At 38.7% G+C, this 20105-nt stretch overlaps 1 protein-coding gene across 19 annotated transcripts in view; it reads right to left on the bottom strand.

The window, feature by feature from the left end:
• The window catches only part of LOC136449232 (trafficking kinesin-binding protein 1-like), a 49755-nt gene that overhangs the window by 3051 nt on the left and 26599 nt on the right, over positions 1–20105 (bottom strand). For 9 of the 19 annotated variants that reach the window (XM_066449128.1, XM_066449129.1, XM_066449127.1 and 6 more), the window contains 16 exons: positions 19565–19641; positions 17073–17189; positions 16200–16306; positions 14329–14434; positions 11659–11758; positions 9396–9526; positions 8816–8890; positions 8574–8630; positions 8116–8205; positions 7672–7754; positions 7117–7338; positions 6409–6707; positions 5815–5970; positions 4591–4740; positions 3700–3805; positions 982–1044 (listed from right to left, as the gene is read on the bottom strand). In XM_066449128.1, the coding sequence (XP_066305225.1) occupies positions 982–1044; positions 3700–3805; positions 4591–4740; positions 5815–5970; positions 6409–6707; positions 7117–7338; positions 7672–7754; positions 8116–8205; positions 8574–8630; positions 8816–8890; positions 9396–9526; positions 11659–11758; positions 14329–14434; positions 16200–16306; positions 17073–17189; positions 19565–19641 (1939 nt within the window). Of the gene's footprint in view, positions 1–923; positions 1045–3699; positions 3806–4590; positions 4741–5814; positions 5971–6408; positions 6708–7116; positions 7339–7671; positions 7755–8115; positions 8206–8573; positions 8631–8815; positions 8891–9395; positions 9527–11658; positions 11759–13600; positions 13677–14328; positions 14435–16199; positions 16307–17072; positions 17190–18489; positions 18660–19564; positions 19642–20105 lie in introns of those variants that run through there. The other 10 variants (XM_066449139.1, XM_066449125.1, XM_066449123.1 and 7 more) reach the window with 10 other exon arrangements.

Raw genomic sequence — 20105 nt, 5'->3', positions numbered from 1 at the left:
TTCCAACAATGTTTTGGGGCACATGTATACTCTAAAATTACCTTCTCTGAGACGATTTTTTTAAAATTCAAAATTCTGTTTTTAAACCCATTATTTGATAGCTATATTAGATTTTACAGTACATATACAGTCACTGTGGCTAGTTATACTGTGAACAGTTATACAATTTTTCCTACCTATACCTTCACTCCAGTTAGTTTAAGTGTACATATATTATCAAAAGATGTCAAATCAGAGGTACGTTATGATAAAGCCACATCAAGTTTTGTAGAAGATTGTTAAAAACAACAAGAGAAATTCTTTGAGGTTGTTCTTAAGTGTTCTTAAGTTATCAGGGGAAAAATAGATAAGTCAAATCATCACACACAAGTGAGTCAGCAGCAAGCAAACCAGTGTGAGGGAAGAAGCAGTGAAAAAGGGGGTCTACCTAGTGCACCTTTCACTGTAAATCCAAGGGTGATATTTCCTGAATAGTGTGGGGGGTTGACGTGGTTGTTGACTTGATTTTTCAAACATGCAGTGTGCCAAACAGCGTGCAATAACCTTGTTTTTGTTCATTATAAGCCTTCGTATCCGCTCTACAAATGGCATCTATCAGTTGTCGAACTCACTGAAAAAAGTCATTAGAAACATCTAAATGATCCAGTCATTGTGATTAGCAAACCAACAAAGCAAAAAAGTAGTACAGTAGTCTCTTTTAATCAGTTGCTACAGTTGTGAAACCTTTTTTTTAATACATGTGCATGTACTCTAAATTAGGAACGTTTACTGTTTTGCCCTCCCTTTCATATTGTGAAAAACTCAAATAACAAAATAAAATAATATTTGTGTTTCTTCATGCCAACCCCCTCTCTCTACCAGTACATCACCCTGATGGATTTACATAGACCGGTGCATCCTTGGGACCTAGAACAGATACATACTGCCATGTGTATTGCCAGGGCATGCAGCCTGCGCTATCTGACCGAAGCTGCAAAGTACCTTATGGCACAGACTTGGCAAAGACCAAGTATTAACAGGTCCCAACCTGAGGTCTTTACAAACCTAGGAACATAAAATAATGTTACGTCTGAAAAAAATGTGGGTTGTGAAAGGGGGAGGGGGGCACACAGAGCTAGGTAGTCAGCTTGTTTGAAGGGACTAGGGAGACTACATGTATATCAGGGAGGGGGGTGACACAGAATATGTTGGAATAATGTACACTACTTTGGATGGAGCAGGGCGGATCTAGATCTACTGGCTTAAGGATATAGAGCAATTTAAAGGGGGATATGGAATGACATAGGTACAATCATTCAAAGGGTTGGCATAATAGATCTACTAAAGTCATCTTATTTCAATTCTTAGATTGCTAAAGAGATTTTAGAAACAGTTGACTAAAATGAATATCACAACATGATTTTGGCTTTAGAAAAATGTATAAATGGGACTACACAATGTCATGTGAGTGAGACTACATGTATATATAGAAAAATAAAAAAGGCCAAGATCAGAAACATGTGAACTTCTAGCAACATGCATTCAGAGTTTGTAATTATGACAGCCTACTAGAAATATTTCCTACATGACCCTAAGATATGGACTCTAGGGACATTTTAGAGGCTAAAACTGAAACAAATTTCTTGACAATATAGTTCCTTTAACAGGTGGTCATTGCAGAAAAAGAACTTGAAGGTGTTCATAACAAAGTCATGGTATTTATGACACTCCTGTGATTTTAAGAAAACTTTAACATATTCAAGATATCGGCAGGAAGACATAGGGACGTATGCCCTCCCCCCCGATAAAACATTAGGCAAAGCACAGGAATCAGAAAGTTAAAGCAGGATGGAAGATGGGGAAGGAGACAAACTTGATAAAACTTCAGCTATATATAAGCTTAGCTAGCTATATACTTAGCTAGGAAAAACATAAAGAACAGAAATATATACTGGTACAGTCTACTTTCCTACGCAATTTTTTTCTGATGCACCTAACATGCAGGGCATTTACACATCTACTGTAGGCCTGGGCACCAGTACATTGTACCGGTACAATTTACTACAAAACTGGTATTTCTTGGTGGGAGGGTCAGGACAAAAAACTTAAGGGACAGGTTTTGGTCATCATTCATCATCATTCCAGGTGTTACCACTCCTTTGGAGGAACCCTCCCTTGTCAGACTCCAGGTTTTGGTACTAATTAGAAAACAGTGCCGGCAGGTGGTCACATGTTTTGGGGCTTACCTGTCTAAGGATAACAATCGCTTGTGCATTGAAAATAACCGTACCATTCCAATAAAAATGTTCAATTTGAACATAATTTGTAGAACTAATAGAGACCCTTACTCATGTCTTGCTCTCCAAAATATGATTTTAGTACTACCACGGTGACCGTACTAAAATAATCAGGTCCAGGCTTTAGGTCCAAACCTGGACCTGATCCTCTGGACCTGGACTGAACATGAATTTTCTGTACTGGTACCCATCCCTAGTCTACTGCATAAAGAAACCCGACAGAAAATGTAAAGTTTTGCTTACTCAGATGTCCCATATCTGGGCAAGATGTACCAAGCAAATAAGTAGGAAGCAGAAACTGAGGTCTCCATGACTGAGTAACGAAGTGAAAAGATAGAAAGAATGAAAGAAGAACACCAGAAAGAAAGACATGCTTGAAAGAACCAAAACGAGCAACACCCACCCTGGTATACATGTAGCTTTTACCCTGACAGACAGCAAAAGAATAATGAAAAGAGTTGTTAACTCAAAAGAAATGGACAAAAATGACTCACAAGAAATGAAAGAACACATGAAAGATGAAGATATGAATGGTCACAGTTACATTTTTCAGTCATTAACCTTCTCCCTACTAAGATAGCCTTTCAGCACCAAATTTGTGCTGGTTTGGGAATTATGCAGCAAGGAGAAGGTTAAATACTCTAATAAGGACTAATGGAACTGTGACGGGTAAATAATGTCAGACACGACACAATGTACAAATGCAAAATACAATGGACCGTTCCCATCTAAAACCATAGTACCCCCAGTTCGATTTTGAACACCCCCATCAAAAACAGCGCTTGACGGACAAAAAAGGCCGCTCACTGCCACTTGGCTGTCAATAATGGGGACTGACTGCTTATGGTGTTTGGATGGAACGGTCCATTATGTACATGTATGATGAAAAGATGATAACAAAAAGACGAGAAACAAAGTCAAGAGACCCACCGTCTCTCACAACAAAAACACTTTCTACACCTCCTAATAAGGAACACAGGAATAAAGGGGGCAGAAAGGGAGGGGATGACACATTGGCTGTTACACCCAGACTGGTAGAAACATGTATCATGGTATAGACACTCAGATAGATAAACTTATTCTACATAGCTAAGGCACGGTAGTGAGGGTATGAAAGACAAATCATAGAATGGAAGGTTGGTTCAAGGTAGGGAAGAGAGATAGTTTTTACATAAGACAAATAGACATAGAAACAACAGAGGACTTGGCAAAATCAGCAAAGTGACTGCATTTACAAAGTTAACTCAAGTTTCAAAAGATATTACCTATAGGGTAAATGCTGTCAAAACTTTGACTGAAAAAATTGCTAGAGTAACTTAATTGAATAAAAAGTTTTTGGCAACACCTCAGGGGTGGAGCAGTTCAAAGCAAGCAGGCACAGGGAGAATGATGCTATTCGTAATGAGTATGACAAGCTGCTCACCTAGAGCTAACGCTTGTGTTGTCATCTGAGGGGTGCAGGATGCCGCACTGCGTGTAGGTGTACGTCGTGTTTGTAGAGAGGGACCCCGACGTTGGCTGGATCACGACTGTGGAGAGGAAAACGCATGTTAAACATTCAAGTAGAATCATTGGACAGGTTGGCATAACCTTGACTTAAAGATGATTTTCTGGGCATTCTAAAGTGCAAAGTCAATCCATACATTTGTAAAATGATGATAAAAAAATCATCATTTACAATGATACCAAATGACCTTTACAGCAATAGATAAAAACAATAACAAAATTAAGTATTATCTAGTCACCTCCTTGGTCCGATGGATGTACCCACAACAAGGAGAGTACTAACTAAAAGTAAACTAAAACATCTTCCATTGCTAAAAGAGAGGAACCCTTATTGGTCCAGCTTTATTATCAAAACTGGAGGGAACCTGTTATGTTGGTGACAATGGACGACAGGCCTGCCCTCTCATTAAACCCATGAACGTTTACTGTATGTGTACACCACCTATAACGGGATTCAAACCCAGGTTACAGAGGTTATAGCTAATTATTTGTTGCTCCTTCTACGATTATGTTACATTATGTTAGATAACTTGAGTTGGATATACTGAAAAAGGGTCATGTATATTAAACAAAAGACACATGAATCTGTACATAGCTTTACTATCCTACTGTCCTGAAAGTAAAATTGTGAGTGGTTTTTGAGTGATTAGACAAGCAAAGCTTCGTGATTTGACGCAATCATTTTCGACTAAAACTAACAGCTGCATCTGTTACATACTAGCAGTTCAGTACAGCAAAGTCAGAAGCGGACAATTTAGTTTTACAGTAATTTGTTGGTTTGGTTGCAGCAGCCAACGCAAGGACTCACCACACAAATTCTCGGCAAGGAATGACGTAAAACTGAGAGATCGTGTCAAACTAAGGACACTTCCGCCGTCATCGCGATCGTTATTTTCTATCAAGGCTGCTGCTTCACTTTTGGGCAAATTTGGACTAGTGTCGAGCTCCATGCATGCCCCTGCTCGGAAATAATAAAAGGCAAAAAGGAAACAAGGAAAAGAATTAACACCCTACGACGCTCCAATCTTTGGACACAAACATATACCTCAATAATAAAGCCATGACTGTACAAATGGGTATTTCTTCATTTTTTACATGACTATATATCTAGTACCTAAATATATTTGGGGTAAAGTTGTAATTGATATGAACTGCTAGTATGCAGCAGATACAAGCACTAAATTAAAACAAACACATGACATGACAAGACAAATGGCTACCCCATGTGCACACACACTTTACACAATGTATTATGTCAGGTTGCGATCTGCCACAATCGGCGATTCTACCAGTAGAGATTGCATCACTGTTGATGGAGATCGCGACCCGGATCTCTGTTGGTAGAATCTTTGATCGCACTCATCTGGTAGAAATGCAGAATCTTTGTACTGGCAGAGATCCTGATTGCATCAGACCTCTATCGACAGAGACTCTGATTGCGATCTCTACCACTAGAATCACCACTTCTGCCAGATCACAATCTCTACTCTGACATATACATGTAACAGTCTCTGGACAACATAAGCTGGCAGCAACATGTAGCTTTTACACCCATTTCAATAGACAAATTTGAATGACACAAATTGATGTTGTGCTAGGGGGATTTTACTCACAAACAGTCATGTCATCGCGCATGTCTGAGTGTACACGTTTTTTACGACATTTCCCGAACCCCGAAGAAACAGGTGTTTGATTACAATCAGACTGACTAAAGTACAAAAATCTGTTTTTCTCAGTATTCTATGCAAGTGAGGAAGGGGAATAGTTACCGACATAGCATTATCCCGAAACGTTCAATGGTATGTGTGTGAACACTGGGCCAGTCACGGTAAGTAAATACCCGCGAGATGCCAGGCCGGTCGAGAATGTTTTTACTAATGTTAAACCGAGTTTTGTTCTTTACAGACGTTCGCGATGACATAGACAGTTTGTGAGCAAAAACCCCCGATGACGAATGCAGTTTATGACGTTCAAATTCGTCAATTGTCCTTAAGTTTGCATAAATATATCAATTGAGTTGAACTTGACTTACATCCGTCGTCCTCCTCCACGTCGCTGAGATGGTACTCCTCAGTGAAGTCCTGTTCGATGTGGCGGTACCCCTTGATGTGTACGCCATCCTGCGACTCCAGGACCCCCGCCAGGTTCGGCGTCGCCAGCCTCTGCCACTGGTGCAGCGTCATGGAACCTGGAGCATCATGGGAAGGTGCGGACAAGCTAGTTGATGATTTTGAATAGTTGTGGTGGCAAGGTGTTTTTTTGGTTAGAGTTGTTGACTTAAGGTTCTAGGTTTGAATCCCTAGCAAAGCCCCCTATGTTGTGCTCTTAGGAAAGGCACTTTACACCTAATTCTTTACTGGACTTTGAAAATGAGTATCTATTATAGCTTTGGTTAGGGGAGTCCTTTCAGATGGAATGAAAAGCCGGAGGTCCCATGTTTGAGGAGAGCCACACCTCAAGCATATTAAAGATCCTATCACACTTGCATCATAGTAGGTAGGGGTCTATCCCAGTGTGAATGGATCAAACCTTAATTACAGTCCAGTGCTTTCTAGGCTACACTATTATACAACCAAGTTTTTTCAAATGCTAGATTGTATGGCCCCAAAAGGAACGGAAACCTTACCTTCCATAGGCTTCACTATCTGCAGCTTCTCTGGAATGTAGGGTCGGGAGAACGAGGACCCACGCGACAGAAACGACAAATGGCTGCCCGTGGACATGATGCTATCGCTCTCGTCCGGCGTGGACGTTTCCGAAATGTCAGACTCTCGGCATTCCGATATCCGCCTCTCCCGCTGCCGATCCCGGAAGATGTTCTCCGCTTCTCGCCGCAAACTGAGTCTCCTCAAGGCTGTTTCAAGGTCGTTGGAACCCGGGATGCCTGGTCGCCCCAGGTTGCTTGATTTAGAACTACCGGTATCCCTAATATGGGAACAAAAATAACAACATTGTCAACACAACAAAATCCACACTGACTGACATGCAACCCCTCTCTTATTGGTCGAACCGCTAATTGCCAAGATGTCATTGGCTGAACTGCTAAATGTGATAGACAATGTGATAGACAGTCAGGACTGTCTATCAGAAATTTTGAGAAGGACTATCAAATAAAAAGACTCTTTGTACACAACCAAATATTCTATTCCAGCATCTGTCACCTTCCTTGCACTGCAACTATACACAATTTGTCATGTAGGTGTTGCTCCTTATTACAGATGCGGTCCCAAAAGTAAAGTACAGTTTGATACATACAATACAGAGATAGTTCATGTGGTGTTTATTTATTTACAGTGCGGTCTCAAACGTAAATATGCTGTCAAGTAAAACTTACGACGTTCCGGTGAGGTTACTGTTTTCGTCGTCGTCTGCGCCGTAGTTCTCGCTGGGCGGGCTGCTGGTGATAGAACTGCCTGAGCCAATGGTGTTGGTGCAGAGAGGGCTGTTGCTCATACTGGTCATGGTGGTGGTGGTGTTGGATCCTGGGATAGGTTTTCCGGGGGGCGGCTTTCTCCTGATGTAGCGGACGGTGTCCATCACTCTCTTGGTGTTTGTTCTGGTGGTGGGAGGGGAATTGATAGAGGGATAAAGTCAATTGTTGAACATAAAAACCTTTATCCCTGTATATTTTGGTACCACAATGTTGAACATTAAAATATCAAATCTCTTGCTTTTTATGGTAACTGCAAATTCATTTCAGTTTACAGCATCTACACTTGGTGCCGTGGCAAAGATCAAAAGTGTGCAGTATCATTGAGTTTGCGGTTGAAAGAATAGCATGTCTATGAAAGACAGAACATAATGTTCTCAGTGTGATGAGTTCAGAGAACTAGCATGAAGTCTTCGTAGAACCTGAAAACACTGCTATTAAGCAACATAATAATTGTACCTTTGGTCTTTTGGTGAGGGACCGTCAAAGCCGTCCCCTATCTGTTGTCTCATGGTGTGTTCTATCTCTGAAGCCAGGGAGTCCTGCAGGCACAGACAGGTAAAAAGGTTAAAAGGTTTCATAACTTGCTTTATGTCATATGTTGGCCATGATAACGTTCAATACGGGTGTTCCAGACCAGTTTGTATTTTACAGTATCTCACAGACTTCTCCTTATGTATCACACAGGCTTCCATAGAATTGTTCGAACATGCTTCGCATGCGCCGCTGTTGCAAATTTGAATATTTGGCTGTTAAGCAATCCTACCCACAGTCGACACTTTACTTCAAGTGATGCGGAATACACTGTGTTATATTTTACATTTACAATGCATTTTACAATTTGTACAACTATCAATAAATGAATTGATGGTTCTCTCTAAAAAGAAGCGTAATTTTTCTTACCAGAGGAAACATGCCGGGGAGTGTGCTGCCGTATGGCCTCTTGGTAGAAGAGCTGGGCTGGGTCTTTTTCCGCATTGTTTTTGCCTCCGCCTGTGAAAAAATTGACAAGAAAAATTATGTAAAGTTGTTGTTACAGCATACTTAGTCTAACAGTTGTTTGTTAAGCTATTGGCAATACATCGTCTTGAGCTAAATGTATAATGCAAAGCAACGCTACTGGCATATCCAAATGATCAAACTAATCCTCTTTCAAGGTATGTTCTTCAGTAACTTGTTTCTGATAAATGTCAGAAAATCGATGTCACTCTTTAGTTCTGGTCTGATCACTTCTTAATTCAATACAGACCACACTTTTCAGGTCTCCCATAAACAGGTTTGATTATACAACACGCTGTGTCTGAAGTTTAAGCAAGAGAATTATTTTTTTGAGGAAAGAAGAAGACCAATTAGATTCTGACCTGTGCCTCGTGTAACATCCCCATGACCTCCTGGTACTTCTCCTCAAGGTCACGGAGCTGTGGAAAGGAAACCATGGCAACCAGATTGATTGACAGGAATATACAACAACAGGTTACCTACTCCTAAGTCAGAAACATCATGCTCCAACAAGCTCTACTCAATGAGAGTGAGGACTAACTGACCTAAAAATGTCTTTACTTTGCAATAAGCAGTGTCTTCAAGAGAAAATTGTGCTCCTAACCTCTTCTGTAAGTTCCTGCTGGGTTTCTTTGGCAACTCGCAGATGTTGTTGGAGTTCTTCATTCTCCAGAGCAGACTAGAGGGAGATAACAAAAACATGTTATAACAAATACCCTAAAGGCTTATATGCCTTAACTCATAAGAAGTATGTGCGATGTAAATTTGGGAAAATATATTAGCAGACACAACTTTCGGTAAATACATGTTCCATTGTGTGATGCAGATCTTTGTCTATTATATACAATTGACAACCAGGGGGCTTGCCTTAGTATTAAAGACTAAATACTATCCAGTAAATAGTCAATAAATGTTACAAAAACAGACAAAAAATGCATGGACACCTACATTGTGTATATGCCAAAATGGTACCATGTCTTAAGTAATAAGCCTTTTCATGATATGGTTCCAACTGCTCATGCACAGCGAGATGCGTTGTGGGTAATTGCTTCATACATATATCCAGATGTGTTTTGTTTATGTCTCAGGGGCCTTGTATTTCTATGCCGTTGGACATAGTACCCACAGTGCAGCACACTGCGCATGTGCAGTTGGAACCATGAACAGGCTTATACCCAACCGACCTTCTTGAGCTTCTTGTTAAGGTCGATGGTCTGTGCCAGGTAGCTGGTGGACTCCTCCTGAAACCTCGCATTGTCTTCGTTCTTCCTCACCAACTCTTCAGTCAGCTGTTTGATCTGAGTGTTGGATTCCTCTGTAAAGAAAGAAAAATTCATCAGGATAGGAAGAAAAATGATGACAATGTGTTAGAGAGTGGAGGGTGTGTTGTGATGATTCTGTTGGGTAAATGTCTGTGTTTGCCTGCGTGAAGTGTGCATTTTTAGTGATGTTAATCAAGTAGAACTGTGCATGTATGTACTGTATATGTGTACAAACGTATGTCAACATACAGTCAGACCTGACAGTGTACATTAGTGACCACCTCTACATAAGGACCACCTGGCCAATGGCATAACTTTTTGTGGTCTTTGTGGTCTTGTATATCCAAACATTAAGAATTGTGTCTAAAGTGACCACCTGTTCACATAGACCAGATTTTATCAGTCCACTGAGTGGTCTTCTTGGCAAGTTTTGACTGTACATTCTACCTGTTGTGTGATGCATTAGAATGCATTGTACAAGTGTGTGTGACAGTTTACGGAGCAAGAATTAGAAAGCCTACCTCAGTGACATACAACTAGATTAGGAAAACAATGAGCATGAATTCAAGGAAAGTTCATAAATATGAAATGTAAATGTCTTTCAGTACTTTCAATCTAATACAAACTGGATACACAGATTGAGAATACCAGGAATTTGTCTTTTTTTGCAAGTCATAAATACTGAAAAACAGGTATTGAATTTGAGTGATCACAAAGCTAAGAATATACATGGACATGTATGTAAGAGCAATGCATTAGGCATTTGCATGTCTAGATAATCAATGAGTTAAAGGTGGTATGCCAAAGAACTAAAATAAATGTACCAGTAAGCTACACGTAATTTATTTTCAATGTGCTATTGGTCAAGCATAATATTGGATTCATGCAAAATAGATCAGTGTAGCAAAGTCTAAACTATTCATACTAATGAGGGAGAATGTTAGTATATAGCAAAATGTTATCTGATGATTAGACACAATAATGGAATGAGGAATGCGTTAGGCTAAACAGGGAACAAGCAAAAGACGACAGTTTAAGGATTAAAAAGCAGAAAGAATAAAAGAAATGAGTAGGTTTCGGTGTACACATCAAGGTTGTACATGTTTGTTTTGTTATATTTTGTTATGTTGGGTACGTTGAAAATAAGTGTTAAAAAATAATTGCAGGAATAAACCAAGTTTAGATAAAGTATACAGAAACAAAGGTTTAATATAATTGTATCAAAACAAAGCAACTTGCCAGTGCCAGCAAAAAATAAGTTAAGTAAAATTAAGGTTACTCAATCGCAGCAAATAAACTCAATCAAAATCATATCACAATGCATAAACAGAATTATGACTTGAACAAGGATGTATGATATGAAAAATGTGAGGTATCATACTTTAGCATGTTACATGTATATTATGTAAGTGGTTGATGATTGGTCACAGCTGACACATGATATGCAAATATATGAGGTACTACTGAAGTGACAGTAGGTGATTGATGATTGGTTACTGTTGAATGTGCATCAATAATATGCAAATAGGGAAGGTACAATGTTGTTTTACTGAAGGTCATATGTAGGTGGTTGATGATTGGTTAATGTTGATGTATGTGGTCACTTTCACAACCTCTTGCTTTTAAGATGGCTTTAAAGCAATTCTAATATGCTTTTGAGTGTGCTGCTTATAGGCACTTACACTAGAGCTGTGTGAAAAGAAGCCATCTTAAAAGTGCAGAGGACCATAACCCACAAGCATACATACACATAAAGTAAACTAAAGATGAGAGGTGTGAAAGCTCTTCATGTTTCAATGTCCTGAACCACTTTGTAACTGTAAATTTTAAAACTTTTGTGGTGGTTTTATATTTCCAGTGACTTCTCCACTGCAAATATATAACACTACTGCAAACTATGCGTTTCTGCGCAAAAGTAAAATTAACAAATTTACAGTAACTGATGAGCCACCAACTTTTCTGTCCTTATAAAAGTTGGCAAGTCACATCAAGTGATTCAATGGTTGTCACTGAAGACATGAAGCACTTTTTAACCTTCTCCCTGCTGCCTAACCCTGTAACCAATACACATTTGGTGCCAAAAGGCTAACTCAGCAGACAGAAGGTTAACCTCCCACGTAAAATAAAGAAAAAAAATGCAGCAGCCGGGATGCCTCGGTGCATGCATCAACTGTTCCACACTCACTTAGTTCGTCCTGAAACGTACTTAGCTCCTTGACACAGTCCGAAACCAGCTTAGCCTCCTGTTCTTCATAGTCCACAGTCTCTGTCTTCAACTTCGCAGCCTGGAAGATCGTTTGTCAGGTTATGAACAGGACAGAAAGGGATGTAATCTAGTGTCAATAAGCTGGTTCATGATTCCAACTGATCATGCCCAACATGATGCATTGTTGGGTAATATGTCAAAGGTGAAGGTATGTCTAACTTGTAAACAAATCTTGTCTAGACCATTTTTGATACAATTGTCCAGACGTGTTCCTTTATGTCTCAGGGGCCTTCAATTTTGACATATTATCCACAATACATCATGTTGCACATGAGCAGTTTAACCCATGAACAGGCTTATAAGGTATGTAACTTAGACGTCATAAACTGCCAAGGATAATTATTGGAGTTTTGAACCATAAGGAAAATACTTATCATATAGCAGATGGATAAGAGGTAACCATGTTGAATAGCCTAAAAAAACATAAAGACAAGTCACATTGTACATTCATTATCAGTGACAACAATCTACAAAACATTCGATGTTGTGGGTTACATACAATCAAACACTAACACTAACACCTAGGAAATATCTCTCAGTTACTTCTATTTCTAGAGCATTACAACTGTTAATTACAACAATGTGTCAGTATGTTACATGTAACATGGACGCACACAAACTTTCAGCTAAACACAGCATAGTCTAAAAACATGTAAGGACTAGTTTATAAATAATACATAATGTACACACCACCTATTTGCTCCTACAAAAACCTGTGTAAGCACCTGGTAGAGTTGAAGTTTATTGTCAACTATAAGTTTCAGCAGTATGACTGTCACAGTAATTCCGAAAGAAATGTCACATATACTTGTATATGTCAGGGGAAAGATTGCCATCTGAAAGAACTGACGATTCTACTGGTAGTCTGTACATTTAAAGATATTCCCTTAAAATACGGTCAGAACTTTTCAACTTCGATTCAAGTCATCTTATGAATCAATGAATTTACAAACACCCTAACATATTCTCAGCATCCTGATCAGAGCCTCTGTTGACAGGCACTCTGATCGGGATATCTACCCTTAGAATCGATGATTCTACCAGATCACAATCAGCCTCTGACATATGTATTATGAGCAGTGCAAGCACATCTAACTGGCTACCAATCTTAATTATTTAAGAAGGTTTTTGAAAGAAAGTGTCTATAAATGTCACTTCAGATGATTTTTTTCTTTGACAAGATATCTTGAATGTAAAGCATTTTCCTTCGACCTCGTCAAAGCTTTAATGCTTGAGACAAAGCATAATGCAACAAAACTGTTTTATGCAAACAAAGGAAAAGGTATACATTATAACTGAATACAACAGAAACCCCATACTGTTTTCATGGCCCATAGGGCATCTAGGGTAGACTCTTTCACAGTCTTCTGCACTGAGAATAGATCCTGACACACATTTCAGCAAAAGAAGCAACAAAGCAACCAGATTAAACAACTGTTCTAAAGATTCACTAACTGTCCAACAACTGAACAAAATAAACAGTCGTTAAAGCCAGAGCCACAGATCAGTTAGACAAAGGTTTTGCAAAACTCAGACCTCAGAAATATTGAAACTGAAATGATTCATCAACAGTTTCTGTTTACCAGTTAGAATAAGTATACAAAATAACCAAAGCAAAGTAAAGATTTTAGAGCCAAAGTTGTATGTTCTCCTAACAAAAAGAATTGCATGCCAGAAACACCAAACCTTCTACGGAAACAGAAGCTTACAACTACCAGCTGGGAACTTGGAAGACAATGTAACATGGACATTTTCAACAGTGAACGTGACAAAATGCATGAAAGCATTAAGAACTCAGGCTTTCACAGAAAACACAGAACACCCTTTCTTCGGCATGCAGTCTGCTTTCTGAGTTTCTCACCTCACAAATTATTTGAAAATTCTCTTCCTCTAAAGTCTTGATCTTCCTCTGAAGGACATCAATATGGATGAGTCCACTGAAAACGGAACAGGTTTATGTAAGGACCGTACCATTTAATACTTAGGGGTGCTTACATTCCCTATCATCTTGATTGCTGTCTTCTGACCTGTGGGGGCTTAGGATTGTGAAGGTTAAAACAGCCACTGAAAGTTTTTCAAGCCATGTCTCGTAAAATCAGCTTTGTCTGCGGGCTTGTAATTTAATTCAGCCCAAGTGTTAAAAGAAACCAGTACAATGCAAAATGGCTATTTTAGATGATCAAATAAAAAAAGCTAGTTCACGGTTTAAACTGCACATGCATGAGGTCAAAGGTAAGGAGCATGCTAAATACAATGTCCAGATGCGTTTTGGTTATGTCTCATCAGGGACCTTCACCTCTGACTTACAGACTCCATATGACCTTTGACCACCTTTGACCCACACTGAGCATGCGCAGTTTAACTGTGATGCAGCTTATTGCACATATAAACATGCAAAATTGATAGTCTGGTATTTGGTAGGTACATCCTTTAATTTATGGATGTATTTCTTTGAAAGATGTGTGTTTGTGAACAGTTTTTGATGCATTCTTCTCACTTTCATACCACAGTGGTGTCAACTTCAATCTGATTTAGAAGACATGACTTGAGTGAACATGGCTGGAGGGACCCCGTCCTGGAAACACTCACCTCGGACCGAATATGCAGATTTTCCTCCTCAAGTGTCTGAATCTTCTTTTGGAGAGCGTCAATGTTGACTATGCCACTGGGTAAAAGCAGTGTTCTGTCATGTCTCCTGTTACAGAGGTGCGGAAAAAGTGCAGGAAAAAAACAAAACAAAAACAGCGGTCAGTCTCCCCTGCTGCCATGCAAGCCACCTCATGCAGTTACGCATCCATGCAGATAGGGGGCGTCGTTACGTGGGGAGACTAGGGAACACATATGGGGGGAAACAGAGGGAAGGCTACAAATGAAATGTGATATGATAGACTACAGAGTGAAAAGATGAAGAAATTGTTTTACCGTGCTTGAGGAAGAAAAGAAGATATCACCTGTGGAAGATTGTGACCTAACAAAAAACTTTCTCTTATCATTGTTGCTCTCTAAAAGACTTTGTTACTTCGAATATTTAAAAAAGACCTCAACATGAATTATTGCAAGGAATAATATATTTGTTCATATGTGCAACAGAAGTTTTTAAATGATTAATCTAAAACCAGTTAAAGCATGGGAGAAAGAAAGAATGCCAATGTCATCAAGATATTTTCCAGTCTTTTCACATGTTTACGTCTTTCTTTAAGAAAACATTAATTTTCATATGATTAGAACTTCTTAGCGAAGAGTAAGAAAAAGGCAGATGTTGACCACAAAACACTGATAGCATGATTAACACAAAAACAAAATTTCATGCAAAATTAGCAGGCTTGTTGGCATAAAATCATATTGTGCAAATTAAATCCCAATATAGCACAGAAAAAGTGTTTGTAATCTCATGTAGCATATGAGATTGCAAGCTGATTGTACAGCAAGAATTATGGCAGTCTCTATATCAGTAGCATTATATGATTAGTAAAGCCATATTTATTCAATCCACAAAACAAACATCACGCAAACAAAACATACAATCATGTAAACGTTGATTGTCACTAGGCAGAATTTGAACAATGACGTGGCATTTAAAAATGAAGGAAGTGTCTTTTTCTTTGCAAAGAAATCTATATGTTGACAGTAACAGCAATAACTTGAATAAGCCAGTTCACAATTTAAACTTGTATTATCATGGTAATGGGGGGAAATAAAATTAGCGTATTAAAAAGGATTCCTGTTGAAAATGAAGTTATGACTATGGTATAGGCAAATTGTGTTTGATTTTTGAATTGAATTTGTTGAAAATCTGAAATAAATAAAATGTGTAGCTCGACAAATTCATGACAGGATTATTATAGTATTCCTTGACAATTAGTATATGATGGTAGAAAATTTGATGAGTGATTTCTAAGATGATGATTATAGATTTACTGGAAGGAAAGATTCAATGTAAGATGACACTTCAGGAGATGGTATCAAGGATTGTGGAGAAGGACGTTGGAACAGACATGGGTTCATCCATAACATACATACAACACTCACACCATCATCTGACAAAATGTGAGTTGCAATGTATTATAAAATAAGCGATTTGTGCTTCATACCATGTTAGAATGAATGCAAGCTTGGCTCTGTCATTTTCTACATAGTACATGGTCTGCCAGCAATTCACAAAAATGCAATGTACTAATCTTAGGAAGTTGTGTATGGAAACAGCTGACATTCACTATCTTCTCAATGATAAATATGTTAATAAAATTTAGCTAAAATCTCAGTTAGGAAATAAAACATTTGGGTAAAGTGTATGAGAAGTCTGAAGTAAGTTCTGAATCTTGCTTGAACTGATGCCTGCACAATATCTACATTTGTATAAAAAGTCAGCTTGTCAAAGATCCTCATGACAACAAATTTTAAGCATTTGCATATTTGGGCAAACTTAAAGACCTCATTTGCATGTTCGTGAAGGAACTTACGTGGCAGGTGATGTGCAACTGGAGTCTGTTTCGCTGAGTGACTCCTCCTGGGTGTAGATCTGCAGCAGATCCTCCTTCAGCTGGAGCTCATGTTGGAGCTGGTTGTTCTGTACAGAAATAATCACTTTGTTAAATTTTAGATCACTCATTTGCATATCTGTGAACAACTCTGTCCAAAGTTCAGCTGAATCACTTCATACGTTCACCCAGGTCATACCAACCTGATTTTTGGTTACCCTATCCCCTGCTACCAGACACTGTACTGAGGTTTCATTAATTTTGTGATGGCTTTGTTTCATGGCAGAAGGGTTTTTGTGATTTTTAAATTCTGTTACAGTAGTACAGTAGTACTACATTGGAAATGCATATAATGGGAACCATAAATTTGGGGCGGGGAGATCTCTCCACTGCAAAAGTTTTAAGATTTACAGTAATTACTTTTCGTTAGTCCACAGATCATGAAAAAGTTTCTAACTGTATCGAAAAGTAATTCAAACTCAGGTTGTCCTTTTATCAGTATCATATCAGGTCACACATGTTCAAACGGTAAACAAATGAGGTTATCCATACAGTGACAAAGTCCATATAACATGAGTAAGCAAAATGTAGGTCTTATTCATATAAAAATCATGCAACTGGCAACTCTATAAATCCGGAAAACTTTCATTATTGTGTCACAGTTTGAGAAGGAAACTTAAATTCTAAAAGATGACTTATTAGTATTATGGTAACAATTACGTAAAAATCGGGACTGGGTCAGTTCTGCAAAATTCTGAATTTGGATGCAGAATTCTGAATTTGGATGTAGAATTCTGAATTTGGATGCAGAATTCTGAATTTGGATGCAGAGTTCTGCACAGTATTCTATATTACCCTTTCAGACACAATCTGTAGTTGTTCCTCCAAGTAATCATTCTTCTGGCTCAGGAGTCGATTCCTCTCCAGCAGTGATTGGCCAATCTTAGCAGCAAGCTCAAGATCCCGCTCTTTCTGCAGAGGACAAACAAGAGGAGAAAATAATGTTAAACTTTATCTGGAAATAAATGATTCAAATCAGGGCCTCATTTGCATAATTGATGAGAAATATTGTAAATGTAAGTTTTGTAAAATGAATGTGTTTGCTGTGATTCAATTGCAGTTGAAACAAGGTGGTAGACGGGCAGAAGACAGAACAAGTGTTTTTGCAGTGGTTTTAAGTTCACGGTGAAGAGGTTACCTTGAAAACTGGGAACATTAAATCACAATGAACTTAAATGCATTTACAGCACTACAATAGCCTTCTTTGCTAAGATAAAACTTGCATAATTTGGACAACTTGTATCATTTTGGTAGAGAACATAATTATTTGATAAAAGTTATGGAATGAAAACCTACATGTATTTTGCATATTTAATGAAAAACGTCAGTTTTAAGGTGAACATCAAGGTAAAGGGTAGTAGTTTAGTATTGTTGGAAAAATATATAATGTAAAGCAACTGGGGAGACTGAGGAGCATACAAATATTTTGATGATATTCAGATTAATTTCTAAATTGCATAACTGAACATCTAGAATTCTCCTTTTCAGAAAAACTGAGACTGACTTGAAGAAAAAACAAAAACACCCTGGATTGATAAGTACTAGTACATGTACTTGAAAAACTGTCAACTCCAAATACATTATATAATACATTCAGGCTTGCTTGTATGAAATGCATGAAGAGGCAAACATTGCACTGCTAGGCTTTTACATGTACAGTGGGCACAAAAAAGGCACCCAACTATTCAAGATATTTGCACAATGTAATAAACGAAGCTGAACAATGGTAAAAATACAACAAACAATTCTATACATCAAAGCAAAAATAGCTACTCTATAAGACAACAAAATTTCTGTTGTATATTTTGAAAAAGCATGTAAATTTGAACGTTATGAAACCACCTTAATGCACGACCCAGGTAAAAAATAACACCTCGGCCAGGTGCGCACTTGATCTAAGATAAGCGCCAAGGCCAACAATGGCGGAACTGTTTACTTTGCTTGCGTAGTAACGGACCAGTAGTGTTTCTATAGTAATTTTGGACATGACGTTCTTAAAATCAGTTTCTCAAGCACACGTATGCCTTGTCCCAACATGTTATGATGAAATGTAGTAACAGATACTGCAAACTGTAGATAACATAACCAGAAAGTAGGAAATTGAGAAGGGAACCCAAAACCTTTGGTCCTGCTAAGGTGCTTTGTTAAGAATTGACATTAGTTGACAGACCATTCAGTACATAACGAGCAAAAATTCAGGAAAAGAGCTCACCTGTGACAGACCATTTGAGTCTTCATCGATACTACCTTTATCCATTCTCCATTCCGATACTTTTTCACACCATTTCATGCTAATTTTAAAGGATTTAGGACCATTTTTGTGTGGAAGCACTCGACATGGGTGTTACCGTCGGGACTTCAGACCAACTCAAGTGTTCAAAGGTTAAAGTTTACATATCGGCGATTGATTGGTCCATAAATGGTCAATAAAGCTGGGACTGTATGCAAACAAGGACCGTACCATGTAGACTCTTTCTGTGGGGGGGGGGGTTGTTCTAACATTTTGTAGTATCATAAAAAATTGTAAGAGGGTCTGCCTGCCTTTTCTATTACTATTAGGTGTAGCATTAGGCTTTTAATTCACTGTAATCGTAGCTGGTTTGCTCCGATTCAACACTAAGCGTTCTCAGTAAACTATTCGTCAGCCCTTCTGAATTTACCATTGAGTGCTTAAAGCTGGGTTGCTGGAATTCAAAGGGTGCAAATCCCCATTGAAAGATTATCTATCTTGACCTGGATTCCATCTAATAATCCAGTAGTCAGCACACATATGTATGTGTTTCAGTTTCTGTCTAAAAATATTACAAAACACACAAACATTCAAGATAACAAACCTCAAGATAACAAATACATTCCTACAAACATTTTTTTCAGCTCCGTGATGAAATGACTGGCAGTTCCGTAAAATTTTGACTCATTTGGCTGAAAGGACTACCCATATCATGTATTCAAGATTGATAAAAGGTAGGTAAAAGTAAACGTACTAGTAGTCCCATAGCTTTTTTAAGGCCGTAGGGGCAGTGGGTTGTTATTCACTGTGTTCAATATGTCTAGGGTAAAGTATTGGAAGGCTAGGCCCATCCCTCTCCTTCCACCGCCTTTTACCTCCCCATCCAAAGTCAGGTACCCATTTTTACACCTGGGTGGAGGGAGGAAAGTTGTGCAAAGTGCCTTTCCAAAGGACATTGGAGGCATGTCAGGGGATTCAAACCCAGGACCTCTGGGTTATGGGCCAAACACCCTAACCGTTACGCCAACAAGATTGATAGATAAATCAAATGTCTTACTTCTTCAAGAAGTCGTGTGACAGCCTCTATGTCATTGTACGTCTTCGTCATCTGGGCCACACGGTCGGAGCATAGGGCTGGAATCAAACAACAACACACATCAACATTCAGTCATCTGCAATGTATTTATTCTATATTGTACATGTACTGTACATGACCCTTGTGTGTCTAGTAGCAGTCCACACATTGTTCATTGCATAGGGATGATCAATGCTACCACAGGTCCTGTAAGGAAAATTAAACAGTTATGTTACCTTCCCCCTGCTGCCTTACCCCATAGCATATACAAATCTAGTGCCAAAGGGCTACTTTAGCATGGATAATGTTAAAGACATGGCAGTTCTTCAGTGGTGGGCTCCAGTCTCTTGAAGAATCTCCAAACTTGAGGTTGACCTGTATAGAAGCTTGTCAATGATCTGCGTCTGAAATCAGATGTCACGACAGATGTGGAAGGGGGGTGATCCTTTTCTCACCTTGAAAAACTGATTGACTTTGGTTTATAAAATGGTGAGACAGGTAGCCTTGGAAAATCTTGAGGACA

This window comes from Branchiostoma lanceolatum, chromosome 15 (genome assembly GCF_035083965.1).
Source record: "Branchiostoma lanceolatum isolate klBraLanc5 chromosome 15, klBraLanc5.hap2, whole genome shotgun sequence".
In the NCBI taxonomy this organism is placed as follows: domain Eukaryota; kingdom Metazoa; phylum Chordata; class Leptocardii; order Amphioxiformes; family Branchiostomatidae; genus Branchiostoma; species Branchiostoma lanceolatum.
This window is presented reverse-complemented; position numbering and strand designations above follow the sequence as displayed.